This window comes from Cervus elaphus, chromosome 5 (assembly GCF_910594005.1).
Source record: "Cervus elaphus chromosome 5, mCerEla1.1, whole genome shotgun sequence".
NCBI lineage: Eukaryota > Metazoa > Chordata > Mammalia > Artiodactyla > Cervidae > Cervus > Cervus elaphus.
In genome coordinates, this window is record NC_057819.1 from 99391963 (window position 1) to 99414237 (window position 22275).

At 52.4% G+C, this 22275-nt stretch overlaps 3 protein-coding genes and 1 long non-coding RNA gene across 9 annotated transcripts; 3 read left to right on the plus strand and 1 right to left on the minus strand.

Annotated features, from left to right (window-relative positions):
- Positions 1–264: 264 nt before the first annotated feature.
- On the plus strand, positions 265–14288 carry ALOX12 (arachidonate 12-lipoxygenase, 12S type). Of its 2 annotated transcripts, XM_043903591.1 has the most exons (14): positions 265–1017; positions 1582–1783; positions 3102–3183; positions 3288–3410; positions 3526–3629; positions 3897–4057; positions 4890–5033; positions 5831–6040; positions 9845–9931; positions 10136–10305; positions 10817–10938; positions 12947–13047; positions 13170–13340; positions 13462–14288. In XM_043903591.1, the coding sequence occupies exons 1-14, from the start codon at positions 883–885 to the stop codon at positions 13639–13641; spliced, it is 1992 nt and encodes a 663-aa protein (XP_043759526.1). In that variant the 5' UTR covers positions 265–882; the 3' UTR covers positions 13642–14288. The 2 variants fall into 2 exon arrangements, with proteins under 2 accessions (XP_043759526.1, XP_043759527.1); XM_043903592.1 differs by lacking the exon at positions 13462–14288 and having other exon boundaries at positions 12947–13079; positions 13170–13291.
- Positions 1721–15751, minus strand: LOC122694633. The gene is made up of 3 exons (XR_006341215.1): positions 15190–15751; positions 13273–13353; positions 1721–1818 (listed from the first exon to the last, which is right to left on the minus strand). It is a non-coding gene; the product is annotated as an uncharacterized LOC122694633 (long non-coding RNA).
- Positions 15752–15895: 144 nt separating this feature from the next.
- On the plus strand, positions 15896–17661 carry RNASEK (ribonuclease K). The gene is made up of 3 exons (XM_043903599.1): positions 15896–16110; positions 16807–16883; positions 17271–17661. The coding sequence occupies exons 1-3, from the start codon at positions 16033–16035 to the stop codon at positions 17410–17412; spliced, it is 297 nt and encodes a 98-aa protein (XP_043759534.1). The 5' UTR covers positions 15896–16032; the 3' UTR covers positions 17413–17661.
- A 122-nt stretch (positions 17662–17783) lies between these two features.
- On the plus strand, positions 17784–20702 carry C5H17orf49 (chromosome 5 C17orf49 homolog). 5 transcript variants are annotated; one of them, XM_043903593.1, is made up of 6 exons: positions 17792–18006; positions 18192–18286; positions 18923–19024; positions 19703–19893; positions 20121–20225; positions 20432–20702. In XM_043903593.1, exons 1-6 carry the CDS (start codon positions 17986–17988, stop codon positions 20494–20496), a joined length of 579 nt encoding a protein of 192 aa, XP_043759528.1. In that variant the 5' UTR covers positions 17792–17985; the 3' UTR covers positions 20497–20702. The 5 variants fall into 5 exon arrangements, with proteins under 5 accessions (XP_043759530.1, XP_043759531.1, XP_043759532.1 ...); XM_043903594.1 differs by having other exon boundaries at positions 17798–18006; positions 20436–20702; XM_043903595.1 differs by lacking the exon at positions 18923–19024 and having other exon boundaries at positions 17784–18006.
- The last annotated feature ends 1573 nt before the right edge of the window (positions 20703–22275 follow it).

The following is a 22275-nucleotide window of genomic DNA, read 5'->3' on the forward strand; positions in this document are numbered from 1 at the left end:
CCTGGAGAAAATGGCAACCCGCTCCAGTATTCTTGCCTGGAGAATCCCTGGGACAGAGGAGCCTGGTGGGCTATAGTCCATAGGGTCCCAAAGAGTCGGACACAACTGAACCGACTTAACATGCATAGCATGCAGTATCTGACATGTATGTGTCTGGGGTGGGGGGGTGTCCTAACCCAGCCAAGTTTGACACGAGGTTGGGGGTGGGGTGGGAAGCGAGTCTCTTAGCCGTTACTTTTCCAAGTTTTAGGCAACCTGGGGAAACTCTGGTCATTTATTGAAGGGCTGCGCTCAAATCAGGTAGCAATCCGAAACTGAAGACTGACTGGGCTGAACTGGATCCAGAGAAGCCCACTCCCCAGGAATGTCCCAGCGCAGTCACCCAGGTCAACCTTCCAGGGCTCGGCTCACCATCTTCCCCAGATCCCAGCCCACAAAAGCAGGAACTTCCTCCTTCGCTTGGAAGACCAACACGCTCCCTCTTCCTTCGAGCTCCCCCAAAGTCTCGGCGACCTCGGGGACTGTCCTCGTCTTGCTCCCTTCAACCCCGAGTCCCCTGACCTCCTCGGGAGGAGGAAAACCCGGCCACATCCGTTCTCTCGGCTTCCCCCAGGCCGGGGCCCCTTTATCTCCCTCGCAGCTGCGCTCGGGCGGGGAGGCGCGGCTCTTCCACACAGCCGGCTCTGCGGCGGCTCGCAGGTTCGGGCTAGTCTGGGGCGGAGACTGGGAACGCCTGAAAGTGGTGAGGAGGGCGGGGACGCGGGCCCATCTTTAAAGGCCCGGGACCGGCCCTGAGGCGCCTCAACACCTGCCGGCGGCCCCGGGCAGCCTCGAGAAGCGCGCACGGACCCGGCCCCCCTCGCTTCAGCCGCCGGGGCGGCCATGGGCCACTACCGCATCCTCGTGGCCACCGGGGCCTCGCTCTTCGCCGGCTCGCACAACCGCGTGCAGCTGTGGCTGGTCGGGGCGCGCGGGGAAACGGAGCTGGAGCTGCAGCTGCGGCCGGCGCGGGGCCAGGTCAGCGGGCGAGCGGGGAGGCGGGAGGCCGGCGAGGGGGCGGGATAGGGGGCGAAACGACAGCAGGACCGTGTCCGCTGGGGCTTTCAGGTGTTGGGACGCCGGTGCCTGGGCCAGGAAAGGATCGGGAGCCAGGGTCCAGGCAGGGCGCACACCCTTCTCCCTCCCCGACGGCCCTGGTCCTCACAGCCTCCAACTCCTTCTCCAAATGACCCGTGCCTGTGTCAGTATAGGATCTGAAGTCAAGCGGGATGCTCCTAGTGAGGAGGGCGCGGGGGAAGCTCAGTTAAAGGACCGATTGAAGTGCTGATGCTCAGACATCAATTAAAGACACTGCGGGCCACGCGCCGGGCTCCCTCATTCTGCCGGTGTGATAGGGGTGAGACCCACCGCGCAAGCGTCCGGAGGCAGAACGAGGAATGCTGTATTTGAAGGCCATGCCAACCGAGGCTCCACAAAGGTCCCCTCCTCTCTTGTCCCCACCGCATTACTTACGCCCCGCCCACCCCGGCAAAACGGCCTCTTCTGGAACCCTGCTACTGTCTCTGGGTTCTGGTCCCACAGGAGGAGGAGTTTGAGCACGAAGTTCCAGAGGACTTGGGGCCGCTGCAGTTCGTGAAGTTGCGCAAACACCACTCCCTGGTGGACGACGCGTGGTTTTGCGACCGCATCACGGTGCGGGGCCCTGGAGCCTGCGAGGAGGCCGCGTTCCCGTGCTACCGCTGGGTGCAGGGTGACGGCGTGCTGTGCCTGCCAGAGGCCACCGGTGAGGGGCAGTGTCGGGAGGAGGGGTGTACGGTCCTGGAGAACAGATGGGAAAGGGGGTGGGAGTGGGTAGCTGAGGAAGGTCAGAGGCCCTTGAGCAAAGTGAGCGTTCAGCAAGTTAAGTATGGAGAAGGCAGAACACCGGAAAGTTATAAAATACCAAATTATACACAGAAGAAAAAAAAAAAAAGCTCCAAGTGGAGCTGGACAGGGACATAAGTTCACGTGTAGATCCCACCCTCCAAGAAGATGAGGGCAGGGGATGGGAGTCCATCAATGATGGGAAACAGAAGCGCCCAAGTAAAAGCAGAAAGGAGATCTGTATGGGATGAGGAACAAGTTGGGGCAGGGCAGGTACAGGTAGTAAGTGGAATAGCAGATGGAGGCGACCCTGAGAGGAGTCAGCTATGGGAAATAATAAACAATGTTTGTTATTGTGACTTGGAGAGCTGGGTTTGGTTGGAAAAACACGGAAACAAACCATGAGGGACAGGGTGCACACTGACAGCAGGTGGGGGTGAATGAGGACAGCCAATACAGAATCTGTTACCATGGAAAATAGCAAGAGAGATGATCATGGAGGAAAATGCAGGCCAGGACAAGTAAGGATAGAAAGACATCACTTTGACACTGGTGAGTATACATGCAGCTAAGAGCAGGAACAAGGTGATAACAGACTCTGAGGGTCTAAGCAGAGTGAAGTCAGAGAAAGAAAGCAAAGAGCTGTTCCTCATAGATTTCCAAAGACGGCTGAGGTGTGGTAGGTGAGGTTCAGCACATGTGAAATTAACCAAGGCAATATATAGCAGAAAACAGGTAAGGGCATATGGGTGACTAAGACTTTATCACTTTTTTTTTTTTTTTTTTTTTGGCTGCACTGCTCAACATATGGGACTTTAGTTCCCCAGCCAGGGATTGAACCCATGCCCCCTGCAATGGACTTGCAGAGTCTTAACGACTGGACTGCCAGGGATTCACAAGATTTTATCACCTAAATTACAGTGGTTTTTCCAACAACAGATACTGATGAAATAAGATCAAGTGGGGAAAGGCGAGTTAACGGACAAGAAAAGATGTCAAACATTAGATTGTCTCAAGGCAAGAGATGAGGGATGAGATTAACAAAACCCAGAGTATCCAGTTGGCAATGACAAGGTAAATGTGTCTCAGAAATCAATGGAGTGATGCAAGGCCAGAGATAAAAGCAACAGAGCAGAACTGAACACAGGGCCCATGACTACTGAAAAGGAAGATGAGGACAAGCGGGGGAGAGCCCAGGACCACACAGACTGTGGCCAATTGTCTTAACATCTCCCCAGCCCGTCTGGCAGGAAACAATGCATTGGACGTGTTCCAGAGACATCGAGAGAAGGAGCTGAAAGAAAGACATCAGATATACCGGTGACCACCCACCCACAGGGCCTCTCAGCAGTAACCCCCTTCCCTGACCCCGCCCCCACTACTGACCTGGGCACCCTTCCTGAAGCCTTGTCCCCATTTCCTAGCTGGGCCACCTGGAAGGAAGGGTTACCCCTGACAATAGCTGCGGGCTGTGAGGACGATCTACCTGCAAATATGAGATTCCACGAGGAGAAGAGGCTGGACTTTGAGTGGACACTGAAGGCGGGGTGAGAACAGGCCTGGAGTTCAGAGTGGTGAAAGGGCCGGGAGATCTAAAAATGGTGGTAGATGGTGAGGGGCTGAGGGATGGGCGAGTGGGTTCACACCTTGATTCCCGTCTAGGGCTCTGGAGATGGTCCTCAAACGTGTTTACACCCTCCTGAGCTCCTGGACCAGTCTGGAGGATTTTGATCTCATCTTCTGGGGCCAGAAGAGCCCCCTGGCTGGTCAGTGGTTCCCCAGGTCTCTATAACCTGTTGATGGCCTCTTTTGATGTCCCGACCTTCACACTCCACAGTCCCTCATAAGTGTTTCGCAGATGAGACTATATTGTGCTGGGTCATTTCTCAGAGGCCCCAAGATGAAAAGATAGGGACTGGATACAGGGTGGTCACATGCCTACATCACTGGGGTAGGGCCTGGAGGAGGGACATCCCAACTGTGTAAACCTCCTCCTCCACTCCACTCCACTCCACTCCACCCCGACACCACAGAGAAGGTTCACCAGCGCTGGCGGGACGATGAGTTGTTTGGCTACCAGTTCCTCAATGGCGCCAACCCCATGCTGTTGAGACGCTGCACCTCTCTGCCCTCCCGGCTGGTGCTGCCCTCGGGAATGGAGGAGCTACGGGCCCAGCTGGAGAGAGAACTCCAGGTATCCCTCCCACCCTGCACTGTTCTCACCTTGGCAGTGCAGCCAGAAGTGGTGAAGGGGAGGGACCAAAAATGAGTTGAAGAAGGGAGGCTGTGGTAACCCTTGGTCCAGACTCCAGTGCTGGAAAAACTGGAGGTGATACAGTATGTAGGGAAAACTCTGGGGAACTCCCAGCATGGAGGAGAAACAGGATGGATCCCCAGGGCACAGACAGGGCTGGTGGTGTTACCAGGGACAATGTTGTCTCCTGGTTGATGTCAGTGCCCTGGACACCAGTGTTCAAAGGGAGGAAGAAAGATGGAAAATGTGCCATCAGGAGGGGAGAACTGTGGAGGCTGCTTGGGTTTGGAGGAGGTGAGCTGCATGTGAGGACGATGAGCTAGGCCACATGTGAGCATGTCACGGGCATGTGTGCTGGACTAGGCGGCAGTGCTGGCAGGGCAACCTCTGCAGATTCCTTGACAGAGGAGGTGAGTTTTGGAGTGAAAGAGCGTTGGCTGAGCTGGTGACAGCTGAACACAGGGAGCAGATCACTGCAGGATGGTGGGGTAGGGGCCTGGCCATCTGGACAAGGGGCCAGTGTGCACACTGGACTGGGCAGGCCTGTTCTGAAATCAGACCTGAACAAGACACCTACCTTCACTAGGCTGTTTGTCACTTAAAATGAGAGGAATCAGCCAAGATGCTCTGGTTCTGCCAATAAGACTCCGTAACTGACACAGGATGATGGCAAGAATCAAGATAAATATCTTAAAATGTCTTCCCCCTTTGCCCCTGCCCTCTTGGGTTAGACTTTAAACTCAAAGGATGGATACATTCCTCCTTTCCCCAGAATGGTTCTCTGTTTGAGGCTGATTTCATCCTCCTGGACGGAATTCCAGCCAACGTGATCCGAGGAGAGAAGCAGTACCTGGCTGCCCCCCTCGTCATGCTCAAGATGGACCCCAGTGGGAAGCTGCTACCCATGGTCATCCAGGTGAGGTGCCCCAGGCACCCCCTCCCAACTTTGCTGCTGTTCACCTCCACCTCTGCACTTGAGGACCCAGCCCCCTGGTTCTTGGCTCTCAAGCTCCATCCTCACACAGTGAGACCTGTCCTCATGTCACTCTGCTTACAGTCTAGTTTCTCCTGACTCGCCCAACTGGAAGGACTTGTTCAAGAGTCATAATGGCCTTTTGGAGTTCTCATCCTATACCCAGTGGTTCTCGAACTGTAGTGTGCCTCAGAATGACCTAGAGGGCTTGTGAAAACACAGTTTGCTGGGTCCCAGCCTGAGATGTTCTGATTCAGTCCGTCTGGGATGGGGACTGAGAATTTGCTTTTCTAAGTTCCAAAGTGACGTGGATGCTTTGAGATTGGGAACACATTTTAAGAGTCACTAATTAATCCCTCAGCCCACTCTCTTTTCTCCCACTGTTCTCAACAGTCAGTTTAACAAACCCTGTCAACTATCTCATACACCCAGCTTCCCCTTCCATCCCCCACCATAACTCAGACCCCCATCACATTTCTCCCAAACCACCATCAGGACCTCCTCACTGGACTCCCTGCTTCAAATCCCCTGCATTCACCCCAAAGACCATGATGGGTGCACGGTGCCACAGCAGTGAGAGGAAGGGTGGAAGGGGCCTCATTCTTCCTCCTCTTAATCCTCTAGATTACAATCTTCTGGATGGCAATAATCGTATTTACTCATCTGTTTCCCCAAGATGGCTGACCATAAGGTCACGCATAAAGTGGGAATTCAATGAAGCCTTAATTTCTTTTTCCCAGATCCAGCCTCCCAGCTCCATCTCCCCGACCCCACCACTGTTCCTGCCCTCAGATCCTCCACTCGCCTGGCTCCTGGCAAAGACCTGGGTCCGAAATTCAGATTTCCAACTGCATCAGCTCCAATACCATCTGCTTAACACCCATCTGCTGGCTGAGGTCATTGCTGTGGCCACCATGAGGTGCCTCCCAGGGCTGCACCCTATCTTCAAGGTACCACCTCTACCCTCCACGTCCTACTTCATTCAGACCCCAGAGAAAGGAAAGAGGCCAATATCACATGATACTGCATGTGTGCATGCTAAGTTGCTTCAGTCGTTTCTGACTCTGCGGCCCTATGGACTATAGCCTGCCAGGCTCCTCTGTCCATGGGATTTCTCTGGGCAAGAATACTGGAGTGGGTTGCCATGCCCTCCTTGGGGGGATTTTCCTGAACCAGGGATCAAACCAGGACTTTTACATCTCCTGCACTGGCAGGCAGGTTCTTTATCACTAGCACCACCTGGGAAGCCCCATCATACGATATTATAGCAGCAAGAAAAAATTTATCACTTTGTAAAAGAAGGGAGAATAGAAGAAAGAAAGACTATCAATATTTTGAGACTTGTGTTTTAATTGAGTCACTTAACATTTCTTCAGGACATATTACAAAGGAACCCTCTGAAATTCTCAGATATGACAATCTAGCAATGGGCCGAAAGTATAGCCAGAATATTGCCAGTAAACCAAAAGCCTTGTTCCTGCCTTAGTAGATTTACGATTTAGCCAGAAAGACACATGGTGCCCATAAGAACTACCCAGAGAACAATACCTGGACCTAGAATTTGAAATCACAAGACAGCTGGTAAACACTAGAATACTGATGGAGAATGTTCCACCCCAACTGAGAGTGCTAAGTAGGAACAGAGCAAGAGGCAAGGAGAGCGGCCCAACAGGGTGCTTATTCCAGCCCAGGAGAGAAATGGAGAAAGACATGTGTTGGCAAGGTGGTGACAAGAATTTAAAAAAAAAAAAAAATCAGGGACTTCCCTGGCCATTCACTGGTTAAGACACCACACTTCCACTGCAGGGGGTACAGGTGCGATCTCTGGTCTGGGAATTAAGACCCCACATGCCACATGGCTCAGCTAAAAAAATAATAATCATCAGACTTGGGGAAGAGAAGGAACAGTAGCTGCAGCAAGCCTGGGTATCAGACCAGAGCCAGAAAAGTCAGAGGTCTAAGCTTCTACAACACTCAGGAGCCCAAGGGTGGGTGTGGGAGACTGACCTAGAAATCCTATAATTTTATAAAAGAGTGAGCTCAGCATCTACTGATCAGCTGACAGCAGCAACATAAGACTCATGCTTGCTTAAAAATGTCCTCAAAATTTTGATGACATCTTAGATATAGGGAACAAGGCAAAAGGGACGAAACTGCATATGAACATATGCATACGAAACAGGCTTATGAATCAGAACAACTGTCAGAAACAGGAAAGATGGGAAAGAAGCCAGCTGGGAAGCAAAGATGAGATTCAGTTTGAGGTTCATGGAATCCGAAGTGTTAGCAGGACACACAGGTGAGCACCTGGCAGGGAGAAGGACTGAACTGTACTTCAGCTAGGGGCCTGCCAGGTCCCCTTAAAGCCTGGCCAGCAGTAGCTGTGGCCTCTCGGGAGGCTGGGGTGGCACCGACAAGATGGAGTCCAGTGTGATGAGCAGAATCTTGGATTTTACTCATCTCATGGTGCTCCTACACCACTATCTTCTGCTCACCTTGGATAGGCTAAGCCTCTATTCACACTGACAATATCCCCCCTTTATGAGTTGAGCCCTGTGCCCACCTGTCTCCACTCCCAGAGAAACATGTCAAAGAGCTGCGCTGTTATCAGCACACACAGGAGAGCCAAGCCGGCCAATGTCCCAGAGGTGATCTGTGCAGGCTCTGGATTCAGACTGCCAAGGCCTGACTCCTGAGTCCTAACCTCTGTACAGGTGTGAGCTCAGTGTCCTCATGTCTAAAAGGGGACGAAAGGAACACCATCGTGGGGCTGCTACAGGATAAAATGACCTAATAGTATGACACAGGCTAAAAGCTAAAAAAAAAAATTAGTTCTTGCAATTTTTATTATCACCACCTTTTTGGGGGGGTGCTGTGCTGGGTCTTCATTGCTGTGCACAGGCTTTCTCTAGTTGTGGTGAGCGGGGGCTACTTTCTCATTATGGTGTGTGGGCTTCTCACTGCAGTGGCTTCTCGTTGTGGAGAACAGGCTCTAGGGCAAGTGGGCTTCAGTAGTTGCAGCTTGTGGGCTCTAGAGCTCAGGCTCAGCAGTTGGCATACAGCTTAGTTGTCCCCCTGGCATGTAGGATCTTAGTTCTTGGACCAGGGATTGAACCAGTGTCCCCTGAATTGGCAGGCGGATTGTTAACCATTGGACCATCAAGGAGGTCCCGATTATTATTAAGAGTTGTTTGTCCTCAGGCTTCTCCTCTCCTCAAGTGGATGTTAGGCTTTCTATGACACTCAGCAACTTTCATGAACTTTCTGAAGTTTCAGTCAATGTGAGCTGCTTTGGCCTTCTGACCCCATAGTTCTCTCTGGCTCATTCTGTCTCCAGCAACAACTACTTAGATAAGTACCAACCCTTTGTGAAATCTGTACATAAACTGGGTGGAAATGAAAACAAAATAGTCTGAGATACAAAGAAATGCATGGAAGATCAGATGGCCTTTTTTAATAGCTAAGGGAAAACTATTTCTTGAAAAGCTTGCAAAATAGAGGGAGTCTAACTGCCTAATTTGGGGTGGGAGGAGATTTGATAACAGCCTCTCTGCTGCTGCAGTGGCTCAGCTGGGAAAGAATCCTCCTGCAATGCAGGAGACCTGGGTTCAATTCCTGGGTTGGGAAGATCCTGTGGAGAAGGGAACAGCGACCCACTCCAATATTCTGGTCTGGAGAATTCCATGGACTGTATAGTCCATGAGGTCGCAGAGTTAGACATGACTGAGCGACTTTCACTTCACCTCTGCTGCTTACACAGGTGGCACAGTATGGCTCCTCCTCACTGAAGGTACCCAACCCTACCCCTCAAAACCTGACAATGAAGCAACCAAAGGATGGAAGTGTGACTTTGGGAATGAGTAGAGAGACTAATTTAAGCTGTGAGGATGACAGAGTATAAAAGGAAATCAGCCCTGGAGTAGGAAATGGCAACCCACTCCAGTATTCTTGCCTGGAAAATCCCATGGACAGAGGGGCCAGGTGGGCTACGGTCCATGGGGTCGAAAAGAGTTAGACCCGACCAAGTGACTGAGCGCTTCAGCACATACTATGATTTAAAATGGTGGTTTTCTTTTGCATTCCTACCAGAAGAGTCTGGGACTTCCAGTGCTTCCATATCCTTGCCAATATGTTTAGTCTCTTTAAACTTTTGACCTTTTTAATAAATCTGTAGTATTAAAAAAAAAAAAAGAAAGCAAATTAGGGACCCTGGTGGTCCAGTGGTTAAGACTCCATGCTTACAATGCAGGGGCTGCAGGTTTGATCTCTGGTCAGGGAACTAAGATCCCACATACCACACAGCCAAAGGGGGAAAGAAAAAAAGTAAAAGCAAACCAAAAGGTGCTGATTCTCAAAGGCCACCTACACTCCAGGTAGAAATCATCAAGATAAATAACAGCTGCTACTCAAGGGCATCACTCATGTAAGCATCACTGCAGCCTCTGAGACAAAAGACAAAAGACCCGCTGTTGTCACATGAGGATAGGAGATGAGAAAGGTCAACATTTAGAGGGTCCTGTACCTTGGATAAATATAAAGTGACTGCTGAAGTGAAACCCAGGTCAGTGTGGCTGGAGAGAATGACGACTCAGAGAGGTGACAAGATCATGAGATGGTATGATCACGGAAACAGGAAGAGACCAGCCTGTCAAGGGAGGAAAACGTCAGGAGGAGAGAAGGCCATCATGCTGCCTACAAGGAAGGACCTGAGCATGTCCCCCATAATCGACCCCCTCTGTTCTCCCCTATCCTAGCTCCTGATGCCCCACATCCGCTACACGATGGAAATCAACACCCGGGCACGGACTCAGCTCATCTCAGACGGAGGCATATTTGATAAAGTGAGTGGGGCTGCATCACTGACCGACTTTCTACCATCTCTTGCTGCTTTCAAGATCCCAGACCAACCTGGATGAATGTCCTGACCCTTAAACCTATGAGCCCTTTATATCCATGTTTCTAAATGTGAAAACCCCACATCTGAGAACCCCTTGTATACTGTGCACTGGCTTCTTCCTCAAGGCCTTGCATCTCTCTTGTCCCAGGCAGTGAGCACCGGTGGAGGGGGCCATGTGCACTTGCTCCGCCGGGCCCTGGCTCAGCTGACCTACCGCTCCCTCTGTCCTCTTGACGATCTGGCTGATCGCCGCCTGCTGGGAACCCCGGGTGCTCTCTATGCCTGTGATGCTTTACGGCTCTGGGAAATCACTGCCCGGTGGGTGAGGGGGAAGTCAAGAAATGAGTCAGGGGCGGGGGGTGAGGGGGAGAGAAGGCGAGTGGGGCTCCGGTCCCAAGGTCAGCATGGGGCAGAAGGAACATGAAAACAAGAAGGTCCAGACAGGAGAAGCAGAGGAAGGGATCCTGGGGAGAAATAAGGAAGAGTAAGGAGTCAGTGGATGGGGTCCGAGGAGCAGACTGGGGACAGAGAGCATAGATTGGGAAAGCTGTGGATGCAGAGGCTGAGGGATCTGGACAAATCAGCGGGTTTTTTTTAGGAAGAAAGGCTGTCAACAATGTCTGGGAATGTCTAGAACTAAGGACCCACATGTCCTTCCTCTCTAGGCTAGTCTGTAGAAACAGCTAGGAGTGACCCAAAAGGCAGGCCTAGAAGACTCTATACTCAGACACAGCAACAGTCAGCTGGCCAGAGACCATGGAAAAGTATAGAGGTCAGAGGCCGGAGCCTTCTCCTCTTAAGGAGCTCACCTCCCTTCTCCCCGGGGCAGGTATGTGGAGGGGATCGTCCACCTCTTCTACCGCGGGGATGACGTTGTGAAAGGGGACCCTGAGCTGCAGGCCTGGTGTCGGGAGATCACTGAGGTGGGGCTGCGCCAGGCCCAGGAGCGAGGTGAGATCCCTCCCAGAGATGGGAGTTCCTCAGACACTGAGTTCAGAACCCCACCTGTCCATCACACCCCCCGCCCTCCACACTTCAAACATCTGAATACCATTCCCACCTCCTAAGACTCAGGACAATTCCCAATGCCCAAGGATCAGCCTCCTCAGGGACCCTGACCATCATCCTTCACTTCCACCCCCTCCCCTAACCTGCCACAGCATGGCACCCCCCAGGAACGGTGGGGGATCTTCCCAGGCCCCGCTGGGGCTCACGTTCTCTCCTCATGGCTATCTTTTCCTTCCTGAGAATATAAATGGGAAGAGTTTTCCACCAAAGTCCATGATGACCCCTTCTGTTTTCCCTCTTCTTCTCCTGCTTCCCACTGTCCAGCACATACAGACAAAGTCCAGGCCCACTGCACAATGACCACAGTACAAGGTCATTTCTAGATGTAGACACAATGCTTCACAGGCTTTGGCTCAACCCTGAAGTCAGTGTCCCCTTGGGGCTCATGTCACTTTGGCCGATCTAGCCTCCCCCACAATCAAGTCACTGCCTTCAGCACCCCCACTGGCATTCTACCCTCTGGGGAAGAAGCAGCCTTTCTCAATTCTTCCTGGCTTCCTCCTCCTCTCTCTAACACACAGAGGCCAGCATGGCCTGCTCCAAATCTTCCTTCCATCCCTGTCCCTCACATTTCACACCGACATCTCTGCCTCTGTGGAGCAACTACAGATATTTACTGGGGAGTCGCTATGGCCAGCCTCTGGGGGTGCCGTGAGCACTAGCCTGACACTCGCCCTCAAGAGGGAGCGTCCCTCTGGGGCATCAGTAGCTGCACCACCCCCCTTCCAGGACCAAACTTTCTCTAGTACATCTGAGTCTGTCCCCTGGGCTCCACAGGCTCCCGGGAGACCCCTCCTCCTCTCCTTGGCCATCTTTTCCCCAACCAGCATCTACATTTGGAAAATTAAAATAAACATCCACATGTCAACTTTAGCCTCCAGTAAGTGCTTCTCATTCTCTATTCATCCACTCTCCCTCAGTTCTCACAGCCCACCTTTGCCTCATTTTCTCAACAGACTTTTTAGGGGAAAATGTGCTAAAATAAAAACAAACCTGAGATTAGCAGTTAGGAACCCGAGCTCAAGGTCAGCCTCTGCCTTTTCCCAATTACCACAGTCCTATTGTTTGTTTAGCCACTCAGTAGTGTCCAACTCTTATGAGACGGCCTAGACGTAGCTCACCAGGCTCCTCTGTCCATGGGATTTCCCAGGCAAGGATACTGGAGTGGGTTGACATTTCCTCCACCTGGGATCTTCCCCACCCAGTGAACTAAACCCATGAACCCACATCTGCATCAGCAGGTGGATTCTTTATCACTGAGCCACCAGGAAAGCTCTAGAAGCAGTTTAATCTCTTTAGTCTTTGATTTTTTTTAATCTATAAAAAGGGAGTGATTACATTTGTTCACCTTAACTGACAGGATTACTGGGTCTCTGAGCCCCCACCTCCACTGTAAATTGAGTGGCTTGAACATAATCTTTGCAGAAAGCCTCTCTTGCCGGTGACATTGTAAATCTACAACTTCGCTTATCCTTCACATTATAAATTAGACACCTGCAATTCCCTGTCTGCAAACAAGAGGAAACATCCCTAAATTCTCAACTACTTTTTGAGGCAAAGGGTTTCTGATCACTCAAACCTTTTCAGCCCCCCACCCTTCCAAAATAACAATAATTGCTTATTGGAACACTTGTTCCATGTCAGGTGACTAACTCATTTATAAAGTAGGTATCACTCTCATTTTACAGGTCAAGAAATTGAGGTTCAGAGAGCTTAAGTAACCCAACTGTGTTACTTGAGTCTGAGTTGAAGCCCACATCTGATGCAAATATATTTGAACAAATGAACCAAACAAACATCCATCAATGCCAAAATGTAGACATCCAGACATCGGCCTTTATTTCTCTCCTCTCAGACTGTAGCCTCTAAATCCTGTTCTGTTTCTGCCCAGGTTTCCCTGTCTCCTTCCAGTCCCAGAATCAACTCTGCCATTTCCTTACCATGTGTGTCTTCACGTGCACTGCTCAGCATGGGGCCATCAACCAGGGCCAGGTATGGAGCACTGAAAGCCCAGATCCCTGAAGGCAAGTGTCTGGACTTGGGGGATGCCCATGGGAGAGATGGGGTTCAAACCCTAAGTACTAGGATCCTAGGGATGCAGTTTCTTCCCCCAGCTGGACTGGTATGCCTGGGTCCCTAATGCCCCATGCACAATGCGGATGCCCCCACCCACCACCAAGGAAGATGTGACAATGGCCACAATGATGGGCTCACTACCTGATGTCCGACAAGCCTGTCTTCAAATGGCCATCACATGGCATCTGGGTCGCCGCCAGCCAGACATGGTAAGAGAGGACTCTGGGGAAATGGAAATGACAGTTGGAAGGGAACAGCAGAGTGAAGGGCAAGGCTCTAGGTGTGTCTGCCTTTGAACTCAAAACTGACTGATCCTTTGTTCTTTCTTAGGTGCCTCTGGGGCATCACAAAGAAAAGTATTTCTCAGACCCCAAGGCCAAGTCTGTACTAAACCAATTCCAAACAGATCTGGAAAACTTGGAAAGGGAAATTACAGCCCGCAATGAGCAACTTGACCTGCCTTATGAATACCTAAAGCCCAGCCACATAGAGAATAGCATCACTATTTGAGCTCTAGGGCACCCCCCGCCAAGGGAAGACTGCAGATCAGCTCTGGGGCTGACAATTCCATCTTGAGTTTCACCGTTTCCTAAAGTCTCTGCTGTGTTGCTGTTCAGTTGCTAAGTCATGTCTGACACTTTGCAACCCCCTGGACTGTAGCACACCAGGCTCCTCTGTCCTCCATTATCTCCCAGAGTATGCTCAAATTCATCCTGCTGCTGAGGTTATTTCTTTTCCCAATTAAACCACCTACATCTGTATCCTATGAGCCCAAGGGCCTTTGTAGGCATGCATGCTGAGTCGCTCAGTCGTGTCCAACTCTTATGCAACCCCATGGACTGCAGCCCGCCCCTCTGTCCATGGGATTCTCCAGGCAAGAATACTGGAGTGGGTCGCCATTTCCTATTCCAGGGGATCTTCTCAATACAGGGATCAAACCTGTGTCTCCTGCACTGGCAGTTGGATTCTTTACCACTGCACCACCTGGGAAGCCCCTAAGGCAAGGGTCTGATAATATGTCAGGCTTTGGAGGCCACACTGACTCTTGTCACAGCTATTCAACTCTCCTGTTGTAGCACAAAAGCAGCCACAGGCAACATGTAAATGAATGTGATTATGTTCCAATAAAACTTTATTTATGGACAGTGAAATATGAACTTGTGTCACAAAATATTCTCTGTTCAGTTTAGTCAACCATTTTAAAATGCAAAAAACAAAACCCTGTGGATTTTCGCCCTCAGGGGCAGTACCTGCACCACGGTGCCCCTGCAGCAGCCTGAGGCACTGACCTTACCTGAGAAACATCCAGAGAATGCTGGAGGGCAGGGAGGGCCGGGACGATTTCTTGGAGAAATCCACAACCTCAACTCATCCTCCTTTCCCAGAAGCTTGACTTCACGCTTGGTGGCCAACTTAAAAATTCCTGACTCTACCTTGGCAGCTTTTCCTCCACCCCTGTTTATCCTATTCATACACCTACCCCAAAGTCCTGAATGAGAATGGTGCTTCTAAGGCAAAAGAAAAACTTTCACTCCAAAATGCTCTCCTTCCAGATGGTATCAAACAAAAGAGATGCAAGATACATGTCTGAAGGTCACTTCCCCAGGAGCTTCAGTGCCCTGGGGTCTCTAAGTGTTTCCCAGGTTCCAAGTTCTCTTTCAGGATCCTTTAAAGAACAATATGTACAAAATAAAGGGGGAAATATCACAAAGTTATGCTAACCACTGGCAGTGTCTGTCTGGTTCTGGGGTCTTGGGATCAAAATGACCCCTCTCAATTATACTATGACCACTGTCCTCACTAGAAAAGGTACAAAAAACTCAGTGAAAAATTATGTTCTTCAAACACCACTATTTCCCTGAATAATGTTTATACATCTGTTTTTCACCAGTGAGGTATACAAAATTTTTCTTTGGAAGGTATATAATCTACTCATATCTTTAAAATCTTGGACTCTATCTTGTCCAAAGTTCCGTTTTCTCAGTTTACAGTAAGGAAGAAAAGTGACATTTCTGTGCGCTTATTGCCTTCTCCAGCACATTTGGCAGGGCCACTCACCTTAACAGTTTGTTCATTGAGTCCGCTTTCCCTGGACTTTTCCTAACGCCCTTATTTTTCCTGGATTTGGTATCCAAAACTCTTCAGTATTCCATGTTTGGCAACAAAATGTTACTTAAGGATTTCCAATACCAAGAACTCTCAGCAATTTTAAAGCGTTCTAACCACGACAGCACGCCTGGGCTCGGGAAGGGGTTGCCATCTCCTTTTACCGTGTCAGAGTGTCTATTTCAAAGAGTAGGGATGAGTAGAGAGGAGACAGACGTGTTCTCTCGGTGTAAATCTGTCTCAATTACCATTTTCCCATCGCCGGACACCACTCAAGACTAAGGTATCTGAGACCAAAATGACACAATCTCAATCCTCGGCTGCTGACAGTCCATCGCCAGGTTTACCTGGAGCTCCGCCAGAGATAAACGCTGTTCCAAGACCAGGCTACCCCTTGTTCCTCGTCACGTGTCTTGACAAACTTGGTCACGTGACACCCTGGCTCCTCCCATTCCAAACTGGAGAGGGGGGTAGCCAAGAAACCGGAGGACTTTGCTCCTACAAAACTCGCGCCCCAGTTATTGATCCACAGTGGTCAATAACGGACTCTAATTCCAGAAACACCGCCGTTCCTCGCGGAAGTCCCGAGAGGACCCGGAGGCGGCAGCGTTCTCCGCCTGGCGCCCCCCGGCCCGATGGTTGAGCCCGGAGACCACGCCCCCTCGGTCTCCCTCCCAGCTCTGCGTCCTCCGCAGTTCGAGCCCCCAAGTTCAGCTCTCTTTCCAGCTCCTAGGGGCTTCCTCTCACCGATTTCCTTCCTGGCCCATATCTAGGCGATCCCCGACTCCTTTCTTCATGGCGTCGCTTCTGTGCTGTGGGCCCAAGCTGGCCGCCTGCGGCATCGTCCTCAGCGCCTGGGGAGTGATCATGTTGGTGAGGGGACTGCCGGGCGACTACCGGAGAGGAGAGGGCCTGAGGGCCTCATTGTTGGAGGGCTGGAAGGCTAGGAGACTCCAAACCTTGAAAAGCAGCAAACAGGCTGGAGGGGGTGGTTGATTAGCCTCTGGAGAATGAGACAGAACTGCATTGGGAAATGGGGATTTGGAGGGGAGAGGGGAAGCTGGAGCTTGGAATGGGAGCCGGGGCTGGTAAATCTGGAGTACCCTCAAGGTAAGAGGAAGGAGACCTAGGTTCTTGAGAGATCCTTGAGCTGAATGGAGTGCAGTGGGGAGAGGGACCGCTTGTTCCCGAAATGGGTAGCTGGGCCTTGTTTCCTCAGGACTCTACCCACTCCACTAAAGGGAGAAATATTATGGAGAAGTGCCGATTCTCTCAACCCCCGCTTCGCCCTGTCCCGTGATAATGACGCCTCCAGAGAGGAGGATAATCAGGGTTCCTGGGTTGCTTACTATTCCTGCCCTTGCCCCAAACACGTCTTCTCTGTGTCACCATTCAAGCTCTATTCCAGGTGACCGGAGTCCAGATCCAGGAACAACCATCCCTAATCCCAGCTCATTCTGGTTAATTCCCAGACCCAGATGTTGTGGCAACATTCGAAGTGGGAGGAGTTCAGGCAGCGACCAGGTCAGATGCCTGAGTTAAAACAACCTACCCTTTCTCTTTTTTCAGATAATGCTCGGAATCTTTTTCAATGTCCATTCTGCTGTGCTAATTGAGGACGTTCCCTTCACGGAGAAAGATTTTGAGTAAGTGGAGAGGCGGGGGATGTGGTCAAAATTGGCGGGGGGCGGGGGGATGGCGCGGAGAATCGCAGGAGCCTGGACACTTGGGGCCCGGAGGCTGGGAAACTGGGTGCTCTAGCACCCAGGAGCAGTCTTGGGCGTCAGAGCTCAGAGACCATCCTAAACCCACCACTTCAGATGTGGCTGTTAAGAATTTTACTGGACTTCTCTGTGCCTCCGTCCACCCCTGCAAAGTGGATGCTATAACAGAACTCATCCCAAAGGTTTATGAAGATTGAATAAGATAATACACGTTAAAGCGTTTAGAACGGTACAGGGCACATAGTAAGTGCTCCGTAAATGTGTGCTGTTAATGTTTCTGATATTTCTCTGCCTAATCCCCACCCCTAGGAATGGCCCCCAGAACATATACAACCTTTACGAGCAAGTCAGCTACAACTGTTTCATCGCGGCGGGCCTTTACCTCCTCCTCGGAGGCTTCTCTTTCTGTCAAGTTCGGCTCAATAAGCGCAAGGAATACATGGTGCGCTAGAGCACGGTCGCGCTCCCCGTCTCCAGCCCCCTCCTCTATTTAAAGACTCTCCCCACCAGGTCACAGCCCCCCGACCCCCATTCTCGTGCCCTCTGCGGACTAGGTTTTCTTGGCGAGAGACCCAATCCCTTGTTCTCCAACCTCTGGCGCCCGGCTCCTGCGGAGGGAGGTTGGGGTTTTGGCCGTTCCCTGTCCCTCCGGCCCCCTCGCCTCGTCCCGTTCCACAATAAAGAGAAACTGCTCTCTTAAGACGTGTGTGTGTGTCTGGGTTAGGAGGCGGGTACCAGGGCTAGAGGTCGGCCTCCAAATAGGGAATCCCGACCTCTCGACGGAAGTGTAGTGAAACCGGGCCGGAAGTGAGGCGGTGTCTTCCACTCTCCTTCCCGCGCGCCGAGGCGGCCTAAGTAACCGCGGCTCGTGAGGCGGTGAGCGCCCAAGCTGGAGCCAATCAGCTGCGGGAAGGGGCGGGACTTCCTGCGCGGGGGCCGGAGCCGTTGTACCGCCTGGCTCTTCGTGGTCCCGGCTCCGAGGTAGCGGCGGCGGCGGCGTCTCAGTGAGGAGGCGCGCGGGGCCATGACGTCAGCGTCCACAAAGGTTCGACCTCTCTCGCGGACAGCGCTCCCTGGCGGCCACGGGAGGGCGGGCCCCCCAGTTGGCTCGCGGCTCTTCCGTCCCGGGCGGGGGGCGGGCGGGAGTCCAACCTGGGGTGGGGCTAGGGGCTCCGGGCGGGACGGCGCGGGGCTGTGCGCCGGCCCCCCGTAACGCTGCCCCGCCCCCAGGTCGGAGAGATCTTCTCCGCGGCGGGCGCCGCCTTCACGAAGCTCGGAGAGCTGACGATGCAGCTGCATCCCGTGGCCGACTCTTCCCCCGCGGGGTACGTGAGCCCGGGCTGGGGACCTGGACGCTGAGAGCAGACGCTGGGACTCGATCACAGACACCAACACTCTCTAGGGCAGGGACAGATGTTAGTTTCCCTTCGTGCCTGGCACAGCGCAGAGTAGGTCATAATAAATGATTATTGAATGAATGAATGAATGACAGATAAACCACAGACTGAGGCTCGTAATCCGGACTCATTTCACAGTTCTGTCCTGCTGCGCATTGGCAGAGCATAGACCACCACCACTACGCATTCAGCCCAAATCATGTGGAATTCCGTCAGACTGCAACAGATTGTCTTTAGGGGTTCTGTTTGTAAGACACCGTCCCCCACGCCCCGACACTTGTTGAACTGGTTTCAGTGGGCTGTTTACAGCAGCTGTTTCACGTTGATGGGGGAGCGGTTTTCTTCTAAGGTTGTTGCATTATCGTTTGGATGAGGGTCCTCAGGGTTCCCGCAGGGCCTTAAGAATTTTTTTGCTTTTTTTGTTTGTTTTTTAAAGAGGACCTCTTCATGGAAGGGGCCCCGGACATTGCAGGGAGGAGGCTGGTTGCTGTGGAATGCGTAGCCTGTGGGCTGGCTCCACACCCCTCCTCCCACTTTCGCTATTCCCCTCTCCCCTTCTGACAGTGCCAAGTGGACGGAGACGGAGATAGAGATGCTGAGGGCTGCTGTGAAGCGATTTGGGGACGATCTTAATCACATCAGCTGTGTCATCAAGGAACGGACAGTGTGAGGGAGGGCTGGCTGGCAGAGAAAGGGCGGTGGGCAGCTTTCTTCCTCCATACCCATTTGTTTCATCTTCCTCAAACTCCCTTCCAGCTCAACATCTTTCCTACTCTGTTAGCAACAGAGTCCCTCGAGAACTGAAAGAATAAAAGAATTGTCACAATTGGTCAGAAGTTACTAAAATGCTGTGGTCATCAGGACCTTACATGAATTTAATTTTAGGTTGCCCAGTAGTTTAAGATACCCAACAGTTGAATTTGCTAATAGGAATTCCCTGGTTATTTATACAGATCTTTTGAACACTCCTGTGGTGTTTCCAGGGATATGATCCTGAACTAGTCGATCAGGATCTGTTAGTAAATTTCAATCTACCTGTAGGTCACCCAGGCTTACCTGGTAGCTTTCCACATCCATGCATCTCTCCCACAAGAGAATTAGAGGGTGGGCCTTTCCCACTCCTCAGTTGAGGGACTCCACTCTTCACGCTCCATTTGCCTTCATTGGCTGCAAAGCTTCCAGGAAAACAAGAACCCTAGCAAAGGTCGTTGAGGCCCTCACCTGGATTCCTATGAAGGAGCTCCCCAGTGTTCCTTCAGAGTGGCCCATCTCCCCTTCCCCCACCCCCTATTCCCTCAGCCTTTCTTATGACTCCCTTCCTAACTTGCTCTCTCATCTCTTTAGGGCTCAGATAAAGGCCACCGTGAAACGAAAGGTATATGAAGACTCTGGTATCCCCCTTCCAGCCGATTCACCTAAGAAAGGGCCCAAGAAGGTGGCATCTGGTGTACTGTCACCTCCTCCAACTGCTCCTCCACCAAGCAGCTCCAGTGTCCCTGAGGCCGGGGGTCCCCCCATAAAGAAACAGAAGGCTGGTGAGGGCTGTGGAGTTGCTGCCTGGGGATTAGATGTCCCATCCGAGGTTCAGTGAGAAAGTTGGGCTTTGGTCAGAGGACAGATCTCTTTTCCTATCCCAGTGAAGTTTCCAGAAACTGGCTGGGGTGGGCAAGGGAGGGAAGGAAAGGTTGAAAGTTTGGGAAGTGGGTGGGGTGGGGGGAGAACCATCAGGGAACCTAGAACCTAGCTTGTGCCCCGCTCCCAGATGTGACACTCAGTGCTCTGAATGACTCGGACGCCAACAGTGACCTGGTGGATATTGAGGGGCTAGGAGAAACTCCTCCAGCCAAGAAACTCAACTTCGACCAGGGTAGGAGTCCTCTTCCTCCCACAACAGCTGAAGGGATGGGGGATGGTGGGGAGGGTCTCAGCAGGAGCCCCCTCCCATGAACTGGGGAAGAGAAAGTTCCCTGCTATGCATGCAGGGTCAGGTCTATAAGGAGCCAGGTGCTCTGGGTAGGCGGTAGTCGTACTTGGGACTCGCTCCATCTCGGCCCATTTTACTTCCTGTTCCAGACAGCCTGACCCTGGATTCTGGCCTTCTCTTGACCTCCGCTGATCCTCCTCTGCTCTCGTGCTGAGTCTTCCACCTCTGACCCCTCTCACTGTTCACCCTGGACCTGTGGATCGCTTGGGACTCTGAGCAAGGCCTGCATGAGACAGGGTGGAAAGGCTGCCAGGGGCGGCCCACCTTGCTGTTCCTGTATGAGCATCTGCACCCCAACCCCTGGGTCCCCCCCAACTGATGGACGTTTTTATACAGAAAACAATAAAGATCTCCCTCTCAGCCTGGTGCTTTCTGCCTGACATTACTGGAGTACAGGGGACACTCTCTGCTTAGCTCCTGGGGCTTAGCCCCTCCTCGGCAGCTCTCACCACCCTGCCTGGAGCAGCACAGCCAATATTGGCAGGCTCTCTTCCCAGTGCCAATATTTCTGTGCTGCTAGAGCCAGGGGAGCTGGGCGTGGGCAACAAAGACTCCACTTTGCTCTCTGGAGGTAGCACGTACTCCAGGGTCTCTGGCAGCCAGTACTCCTGAGACTGCCTTGGGGACTTCAGAGGGGCAGCTTCCAGGGCTTTCACACCTCCCATTCCCCGCCCTACCCCACCCCACCTCCCACCTCACCAGAAGGCCCCAGATGTTTTCTGTGTCGCTTCTCCAGGGTGGCCTCCCGGGCCAAGCCTCAGCGGTGCCTCCCCCACCCTCGCTCTAACACCACAGTGTGGTTTGGACGTGGCCACAGTGCCGTACAAACCACAGTGTGCTGCTGGGGCGGGAGCAGGACTGGGTGGGTTGAGAGGAGGGAGCACGAGACAGTGCTGTGAAGACCCCCCACCACCGAGGGTGGGGAGATAGAGAAGGCTGAAAGGCAAACATGGCCCCAAGAAGGGTTGGGGAAAACAAGAAACTCGAGCTAGGAGCTGAGCAGGCAACTGAAGGGAGAGGGGCCTATGGGGTGAGCTTACAGTGTAGTAAGACTGGAACCATCTTCCCTGTAGGAACTCTGCTCAAGGGATCCCTAGTTTGGGGGGGGTGGGATCTGAGGAAATAGGGAATGACTGTGGGGGACCAACAGACTGCCTCTCGACTCAGCAAGGGCAGGGACCTAAGGCTTCCTGTGTCCGTTCCTCCCCTCCCTGGGTCAGAACCCAAGAGAAAGCAAGGAAAGACAGAAGGCCAAGGACAGCAGTGTTGGGAGTTGGCAGTCCAGAGGTGGTGGGGCCGGAACATGGTGGGGAGAGGGGGGCCGGAAGTCGCCCTGGGCCCTGGGCCTGCCACAAGATGGAGGCCAAAGGCAGGAAATGGAGGCCAGGGGGAAAGGGGAGCAGCAGGGCCCAGGAAGAGGGCCTTCTGGACCTGGGGGCCAGGTATTCAACCCCCAGGACTGTCCCCACTCCTCATGGCCCCCCAGGACCCAAGTCCCACCCTCCGCAACAACCCCTACCAGCCTATTCACCAGGCCCAGGAAGGCGGGCCCACCCCAGAAAGCCACGTTTAAGCTGACAAACATGCCTCTCCCCACCCCCACCCTAGGCCTTCCCTCAGCCTTTTTCTCCTGTCCAGGACTTGATTTTTAAAAAACACCCCCCAGAAAGCAAAATCCAAGGGCCAAAATCCCTTCCGCAAATCAAAATAATATCCTCTCAAACCCAAAAGTTACCCTCCCTTTACCACCCCCGCTTCCGACACACCCCCCAAAACTCTTAGCAATCAAAAAGATCTAAGATGGTGGTGTAAGCAGTCTTTTTAGGCCCCGGGGGATGCCAGACCCCCTCAGACGAGACCCCTATCTGTCCCACATCAAATCCTGCCAAGGCTTCCTGCTCCTCACACGCCCCTCCATAACCCCAAAACTGAA

Excerpts from the sequence above, each read along its gene's own strand:
- ALOX12 (XM_043903591.1), top strand. The coding sequence starts at position 883 with ATGGGCCACTACCGCATCCTCGTGGCCACCGGGGCCTCGCTCTTCGCC. Across the intron at positions 4,058-4,889 it reads AGCTGGAGAGAGAACTCCAG|AATGGTTCTCTGTTTGAGGC; the intron begins GTATCCCTCCCA and ends TCCTTTCCCCAG. Across the intron at positions 6,041-9,844 it reads GGCTGCACCCTATCTTCAAG|CTCCTGATGCCCCACATCCG; the intron begins GTACCACCTCTA and ends CCCCTATCCTAG.
- RNASEK (XM_043903599.1), top strand. The coding sequence starts at position 16,033 with ATGGCGTCGCTTCTGTGCTGTGGGCCCAAGCTGGCCGCCTGCGGCATC. Across the intron at positions 16,111-16,806 it reads CCTGGGGAGTGATCATGTTG|ATAATGCTCGGAATCTTTTT; the intron begins GTGAGGGGACTG and ends CTCTTTTTTCAG. Across the intron at positions 16,884-17,270 it reads TTCACGGAGAAAGATTTTGA|GAATGGCCCCCAGAACATAT; the intron begins GTAAGTGGAGAG and ends CCCCACCCCTAG.
- C5H17orf49 (XM_043903593.1), top strand. The coding sequence starts at position 17,986 with ATGACGTCAGCGTCCACAAAG. Across the intron at positions 18,007-18,191 it reads TGACGTCAGCGTCCACAAAG|GTCGGAGAGATCTTCTCCGC; the intron begins GTTCGACCTCTC and ends CCCCGCCCCCAG. Across the intron at positions 18,287-18,922 it reads GCCGACTCTTCCCCCGCGGG|TGCCAAGTGGACGGAGACGG; the intron begins GTACGTGAGCCC and ends CCCTTCTGACAG.